The sequence below is a fragment of the Balaenoptera musculus genome, chromosome 1 (assembly GCF_009873245.2).
Source record: "Balaenoptera musculus isolate JJ_BM4_2016_0621 chromosome 1, mBalMus1.pri.v3, whole genome shotgun sequence".
Classification (NCBI taxonomy): domain Eukaryota; kingdom Metazoa; phylum Chordata; class Mammalia; order Artiodactyla; family Balaenopteridae; genus Balaenoptera; species Balaenoptera musculus.
The window spans coordinates 28,406,483-28,414,756 of record NC_045785.1 but is presented as its reverse complement, the minus strand read 5'-3'; the positions used below and the strand labels follow the sequence as shown (position 1 = coordinate 28,414,756).

General features: G+C 37.3%; 1 protein-coding gene across 6 annotated transcripts in view; it reads right to left on the bottom strand.

Annotated features, from left to right (window-relative positions):
- Window positions 1-1,946: 1,946 nt before the first annotated feature.
- The window catches only part of ZMYM4 (zinc finger MYM-type containing 4), a 180,207-nt gene continuing 173,879 nt past the window's right edge, over window positions 1,947-8,274 (bottom strand). For all 6 annotated transcript variants that reach the window (XM_036863374.1, XM_036863344.1, XM_036863364.1 and 3 more), the window contains 2 exons: window positions 4,831-4,960; window positions 1,947-3,958 (listed from right to left, as the gene is read on the bottom strand). In XM_036863374.1, coding sequence (XP_036719269.1) covers window positions 3,751-3,958; window positions 4,831-4,960 — 338 coding nt within the window. In that variant the 3' untranslated portion in view covers window positions 1,947-3,750. The remainder of the gene's footprint in view (window positions 3,959-4,830; window positions 4,961-8,274) is intronic.

The following is an 8,274-nucleotide window of genomic DNA, read 5'->3' as shown; positions in this document are numbered from 1 at the left end:
GTCACTTGTTTACACCTAGTTGCAAGACAGCCTGGAAAATACAGTCTTTTACCAGGAAGCTACGGCGGTTCAGAATGTGAGGGGATGGGGGCTCTGTAATGAGGAAGAAGAATGAAGATGTATACTGTACAGCTGTCTTCTTCCTATGTGATGGTATATAACCATTACCAAGTAAAAGAAATTTCACAGATTAAGAGTTTCTCCAATGAAAAAAAAAAGATAAACTATATCACATGCTCTTCTTGTATCCATTGATATACCATGTATTACTTCTTACCTTCTTCAATGCAGTGAAGTGTATCAATGGATTTTTGTTATGTTGATTACAATTCATATGCATATAAACACATGAGTGAAGAACTTATGATTTAGTGTATATAGTATTTAGTTTTTCTAAATATTTGATTCAAATATATAGAACTGATGATGTTGGGTATTATGTTTTGCACAATCTGAAGCACTCAACTTAGTGAAAATTCAGGCTGTAGTGGGGGAATTAGCACTTATTTAAAATTTTACTATATGCCTAGAATTTGCATATGTTATAGTAAAAAATAGTTGACATTTGAAAACCTACCATGTGCCAGGGACAAGTTATAAATAGTTATTATTCTCACTTCATGAGAAAACTGAAGCACAGAGAGGTTAGGTAACTTACCTAAAGCTATAGAAACAGTAAGTAGAAAGACTAGGCTCCGAAGCTTCTGATCTCCCGACTCTGTAACAATGCCTCTCAATTATTAGTTTTTCAATGATGATAATAAATTATGATGATGACAGACAAGAGGAGTTGGGGGTATTATTGCTTAATTCTTTCCTAAAATTTCAACTCAGAACCATAGGGAACTTTTCTATTTGCATGGAAAATTAAAATTTGAATTTACTAGAAAAACTGGGATTCATTTACAGAATTTCATTTTTGCAAAAGTCCTACTATACAAAATTAGGAATGCCACAGGGCAGGTAGATAGAAACAATCTATGTGGAATTTGAAGGTATATTTGCACAATACCAATATAGCTCTAGAGTCTAAGGAAAATGCCACTTAGTCTCACATTCCCAAATTAAATGTGTATTTATACTTAAGAATGGATATATTCTTTATTCTAATTTCATGATTTCAAAATGATTCAAGTTTAACGAGGCAAGCTTTGTGAATCTCAAAAAAAAAACGTCTGCCTGAAATGAAATATATACATGATACTTCTAGCTTTCAGGGCTTTGAATATAGTTAATAGATTAAAAATCAGAACAAGTCTTTGATGGGAAAAAAAATTTGAAAAGATTTTGCAGCGAAACAGTATGTTTTCTGGACTGAGTAAAAATCAAACAACTTATTTTCTGAAAAATGCTCTCTTTCTTTGTAATATGCCATCTGTTGGGTCATACCAATAGGGTCAAACAGGAAAAAATATTTTAAATTCTTTCAAGACATAACAAAAAGTAATAATTCACCCATCAAATACAAATATACTGTTTTATTCTAAGGGAATATTTCTGTGGTTTCTGCAAGGTGAAAACCCAAGTGTTTAAAAAAACAAAAAAAGAACAGAATGGATAATTTAATGTTTTCTCTTGTTCGGTATTTTTTGTCCCCTGGGGGGGGGGAAATGTAATTTAACATAATTTTAATAAAATTTTAAAAAGCAAATAACCAGACACACATATCAATGGCTATGCTTATGAGGAATGACCAATAATTAATATTTTCTTTTACGAATTAATTCAGGATCTGGACAACTCTGTGGACTAACATGCAGTTGACATCCTGGTACAGCCATTTACCTGGATATTGGCTGTTCTCAATTAAAAGATACAGAATTTTTTTTTCTCTCTGGTGTTTTATAATAGTTTATCTACTATGCCATATATTTGTCTTTCTACAGAAGGAGAAATATTAGTGTTTATATAAACCATAAAATTTGTATAGTGGGGACTATTACACCTGATGTTTCTGGATAGTTTATTGGCAGACTTATCAGACAATCCAACTGTTTTTCCTCCATATCAAACAAGGTCTGGAAGTAAGTTTTCCAGTCAGAAATGACAAACACAGATGGAATTAATCATACAGAACTGGGGCAGATTTACTTCTTTCACATAGTTCTTGGTAACAAAAACAAAATTTGTTACAGGCAGAGGGACAGAACCGTAAGTACACAATGTCAAAAGGCCTACTTTTAACTTTTTATTGTAGTTAAGAGTTTATTTATTGGAAAAAACCCAAAAAAACAAAAACAACCTGTCACCCCCATCTGAAAAATGGGACATATTGTAAAATCTTTCAAGGTTAAAGTTTCTAAGAGGCTTTTTAGACTTCTCTCATTTCTATTAAAGGGTCAAATTAACCTCAGCTAACGAAATTCCGTGATTGGCCAATATCATAAACGCTTTGATTCAAAATTTTGTGGGGAAGAAACAGAATGGAGATGAAGAAGAAGGATCCATATGCCAAACACACCCAGGACTTGCAACCCTCATAGAACTACTAAAACAGCTAGTCTGGAATAATGCTATAAGAAGACCTGCTTGTGGATATGAAAGACAGTCCGTGTCTTTGTATCCTAACCCCAAAATCCTATTTTCAAGTTTCTTAGGGCAACAAGCTCATCTTCCAAATGCTTTATATAGGAATATACTAGGACCTCTTCTACCGTAATCCTGATAGCTAAGTAACACTGTGTCTTTGTGGAATCACCCACAGGCTTGCCAGAGTAAGGAGAGAGACTCTTCTTTTTGAAATGACAAGGGCCTCCAGAAACTGGTGCAAAAGACAAAATAATAGGAATTATCTGGGAAACAGGAAGATAAAACAATGGGAGAAAAGCTGCCATTTGGGGATAAAATGAAAACAAAAGGAGAACCCCCATTTCTGTGTACCACAGCTCATGCTGTGAGACAGCAGCAATAAAGGCTGACACCCAGAGAAGTGGGCATTTTAGTGGGTTTTCTACAAACATTTCAAGACACTTGGGGTCTAATGGGCTCCACAGATTTTCTGTGTGCATAATCATTTTGCAGAGTTTCAGCCCCTTGAACTTAATTTACTCACATCCAGACCCACAACTGAGAAGGCTAGACCCAGAAAGTGAAAGGGACACATTACTGCATGAACATCAGTGAAGGCCTTTTTCCCTGATTTGAGGGACCCCATGGCAAAAGCACCAGAGGCTTCTATCCTTCACAGAATTGGCTTGGCAGTGAAAATCAAAATCAAGACCACTTCACTCTCTACCTTTTAAAAAAAGTTGAGTATTTTTATTGGGTCTTCAAGTCTGGGTCCCACAGTCCTCATCTGATGCCACTCTTAGCTCTGTACTGATATCTCCCCTGACTTTTACATATAGGGCTTGCCCAAGTAGCCTACTGCAGCCAAGGTTTCACTCCAAAGCTACCTCTCTAAGGTCTAAGGTTACTATGGTAGAGTTTTATACAACAATTTTCCTTAAAAATATTCCACAATTTGTTATTCCCAAACAAAATAAGATTATGCACCACTCAGAGAAATTGGTTAGTCATTCTGAAGATGTCTAAGAACTATATCACTGCCAAAGAACAACATTTCTCAGTTCATATTCTTTCCTTCAATTTTCATTTGTACATCCACACTGTGGTTCACGAGTCGTCTGTTTTCCATTATCTTATAATCAAGTCAAGAGGACTTGGACTTATAGATCGTTTTCCAAAGCTGGATGCATTCACAGTTTGGTGCATACCAACGTGTATGAAAATAGGAACCCCACTTCCACTTTAATCTGATAATTCAACATCAGAGTCTTCTGATTTGGCTTTGGCAAGTTCTTCATGTACCTCCCTCACCATGAGAATACGTGTTAACATGGTGTCCAGGGTCCCAGGGTCTATTGGAAACGTGGAGTACCACATGGGGCTATTTGGAACACAGGAGCGCTCAGGTTGAAGGTAAAACACATCATTCCTCTGCTTCACACTTTCAGAACTATCCACAGGAAAAAAAAAAGAAAAAGAAAGAAAATTGGGATCAGAGAGTACAGGAAATATGTAACTACTCTTTAAATATAATGGCTCTCAACTTTTCCATACTGTGACTAATAAACAATGTACCCACAGAGATAAATAAGTTTATAGGCATTTATGCTCCAGGAGCAACCTGTAACTCTGTATTTTTTCTCCCACATTCAAGAATCACACTGGATTGAAAGTGAGTATAATGTTAATAGATGACAAAGTGTAAATCTTTCAAACTTTAGTACTTAAAACATTACCAGGAGTAACAAAAAATTCAACTCACATGTGACACTATGGCTGAGAACCACATATCCTCAGTGCCCAATATCCTGGAATGAATCCCAAGAGCACTCAATACACATTATCAAAGAACAAACCCAGTGATTTTATATTTCTTTGAGAAAAAAATGCTTTAGTGTGGATCTTACAACTCTTTAAAGCCATAAAGTTTCTGTAAGAAAAACACCACTCAAAAAATATCAATTCTTTAAAAATAAATTGTTTTCCTATTTATATAGAGTTAGTACTACAACTTTTCCCCTTCTTTTCTATATAAATAATAAATTCACAGCAGTTTAGATATCACATAAAGTTGAGCAACAGTTGTAAAGATCAAACAATGGCAGTGATTCTTGCTTTTCAAGAGATTTTTGGAAAAAAAATTACCAAGGTAAAGCAATTTGTTTCTTGGTTCAAAATCCAGGCAGATATGAGAATAGGGAAAAAATAAAATTATAAGTAAATCCTTGTTTAGAGTTACAGACCAGCTACATTTCTGAAATCTATAGTATTTTAACTATTTTTTGCAGCGTGTTATATCTAGTTCAGAGGAAAATCACTTACCATTTGGACAGGTAAAACTCATAAAGTCGGACTGGGCATCTTAGAGGGTTGTCAGTATTTTCTGCCATCTCCACACCTACTGGAACCTCATCATCTTCGCTTCGTTTCCTCTTGCCAACAGTTAGTTTATCTTGAGACAGGAAATTATTATCAAAGTATTAGAAAAGTCTTTCTTCAAGTCTTAAGACACCCAATGAGCTTTGCTTCTAGTCACTCCCTCTCCCTTCCTTTGACTTACTCACTCGTTCAACATTTATTGAGGACCTGTGGAGGCACCAGATTAGTGCTGGGTTAATCAAACAAAGTCCCTGTCCTGTAAAATTTATGTTTCCCTTCTCACCAAACTGGAGGCAGCATGACAAAAAGCATTGATGCTTGAGAGTACGTCTCAATTCTGAGCCTGACTTTAAGAGATTTTATTAGGCATAGGGTTGTTAAGCCACAGCAAAATAAAGAGAAAAAAGGGTTCCATATGTTCTTCTATAGTAGAGATCAAGACAGAAGTTGATCTCTTTCTCTGAAAATATTTCTCCTGTGGGGCACCCGTGTCCACTGGGCATTTGTTTAAGTTTCTTTCATTTGCATAGTATTATGAGAAATGAAATCTTTGTTGGGATAAGAAATTCTCAGTAAGTTGACCATTTGATAAGGAAAGAGCAAACCCTTTTTCACCAACAGAATTTTGCAGAGGCCAAGGGTTATCAGAAAGAGGCCAGGGTGAGACTTCCCTGGCAGTCCAGTGGTTAAGACTCTGCACGTTCCAATGCAGGTGGTGTGGGTTTGATCCCTGGTCGAGGAGCTAAGATCCCACATGCCTTGCGGCCAAAAACCCAACCAAAACATAAAACAGAAGCAATATTGTAACAAATTCAATAAAGACTTTAAAAATGGTCCACATCAAAAAAAAAAAAAAATCTTAAAAAAAAAAAAAAAAAGAAAGAAGCCAGGCTGAAGACATGGAAGGTAGGCTGTTTCTTTCCCACTTTCTCCATTCAATTTTCAAGAGAGTAGTAGGAGGATCTGAAAACCTGAGGAAAAAGGTTTTCTTCTTTTTTTCCTGATAGATACTTTTAACAACTGATCCAGAACTTTCCCCAGCTTCCTATATTAGTTATGACTTAAACAAAAGTCATCCAGTTTTCCATTTAGAGACTACCTAAATAATTTGCTAGCTGCTCATTCAGAAAAAGAAGCTAAATTTATTACCAATCTGGTAAAGCACCTAATCAGAAAACAGGGAAATGTTGCCTCCTTGCCTCTGCCTCCCTGAATTAATATCAATTAAGAGCATAAAGTGGGCTATATATAAACACGGTAAAGGAAAGAGGACATGGACACATGGTGAAAAAGCAAGATAATCTTAGTATTTTCTAAAGTAAAGGAGCAACTGAGAAAAAAGTTAACACAACGATGAACATCACATCACAATTATTCTTTACAGATTTTAGTTTCAGTAATTTAAAATTCTCACATTGAAAACATATACTTCACTCTTTTCCCAAGGAAGTAACGGCTTGATTTGGGGAATTTTAGAACTTACAATTTTCTTCAAAATTAATAAATGTAATTTCTAGTTCCATAATAACAACATTAATTTTTTAAACATTAAAAACAAACTATTACTTAATAGGCTGTTTTTGGAATGCAAGACCATAAACCTTCTAATAAAACAGTCACTGCTGATATTATTCTACTGTGTATGAAGGCAGTATACTCTAGGTCAGGTTTAAGTTCCTTCATATTTTGACAACGTTAACTAAGACGGAGCACTCTGGTCAAAAAAAAAAAGTTTCAGAAACAGTAGATTTAAAAGTTAAGCAAGTTCCTTTTAACTAGGAATTGACCTATCTGTTGCCTCTAAATCAGTGATTCCCAACCTTGGCTGTATATTTAAATTCCCTGTGAAGTTTTAAAATGCAGATTATCTGGGCTATAGACCAATTAAATCAGAATTTCTAATTTAAAAGCCAATAAAACAGGACTTCCCTGGCGGTCCAATGGTTAAGACTCTGTGCTTCCACTGCAGGGGGCACAGGTTCGATCCCTGGTCTGGGAACTAAGATCCTACAAGCCATGCAGTGTAGCAAGAAAAAAAAAAAACAACAGAAGCATACCGAAGCAAGTGATTCCTCTAATTTTGAGTTGAGCCTTTAACTTGGCCCTGACAATAAAGAAAAGCATTTAAATGTTAAAGCTACACTCTTCCATGTCTAGAATTTGCAATTACTCTTCTGTAATGTGTCTATTTGAATACTAATAAGACTTCAAACAGCAATCTTACAAGAGGGGGACAAGATGGCAGAGTAGGAAGATCCTGGGCTCATCTCCTTCCATGAACACACCAAAATTACAATTACACATAGAGGAACTATCCCCGAGACAGACCTGAAGACTGGCAGAAAAGATTTTCCACAACTAAGGATGAAAAGAAAATCCTCATTAAGATGGGTAGGAGGGGTGGAGATGGTATCTGGCCAGGACCCATATCTCTGGCACAGGGATCCACAAGCAGGGAGGAGATCACAACTGCAGAGGTCCTCCTGAGGAGCAAAGGGTCCAAACCCGACACTGAGCTCCCCAGCCTCGGGGGGACTATCACCAGAAAGACAAACCCCCATAACAACTGGCTTTGAAAACCAGTGGGACTTATGTCCAGAGGGCTGTAAGAAACTGAAACTCCACCCTAAAGGGCACATGCAAAAACTCTCTTGCTCCAAGTCCCATTGCAGAGGCAGTGGTTTGAAAAATACCTGGGTCATACATAAAGGAGATTCATTGACTGATTTTAGGTTGTGTGCAGGAGAGTCAGGGATCTTTTGTAATTTTCTCTGGTTATGTAGCCACTGGGCAACACCAGGATTTTTTGTTCGCCTTCTACACCAAGCTGGTACAGTGCTGGTGGGCACCATTTATGACTCTCCGCATCTCACCCCAGGTTCACCTGTAGATCCACCCCAGTTGGCACTCCTCCAAAGCAACTCCCTACGCTATCATACCCAGCAGGTGGCTTCAGCAAGCACTAGAGCCCAAAGCATCCCACCATCCTGCCACTCCCAGCAGACTCCCTCAGCTGGTACTGGAGCCCCTCCAAAAGCAGCTTCCACCCTAGGAGATGGCCCCGCACACCAGAGTACCTGCAAGAGTCACAGCTGGGCATTACAGCCAGCTGTGTCAGGGGTCAGTGCTGCACACTAGCACACCCGCAGCCATCATGGCCCAGCCACAACAGGAGGGTGCATGCAGCCTTGTGCTACTGGGCCTCATAGGATACCTTTTACATAAAGCCATGCTTTTAAGAATGGGAGATGTAGCTGATCTATCTAGTACATAGAAACAAACACAGAGAGCTAGGAAAACTGAGGAGACAAAGGAATTGTTCCAAAGGAAAGAACAAGACAAAAACCTTAAAAAAAACAAAAAAACAAAAAAAGAACTAAACAAAAC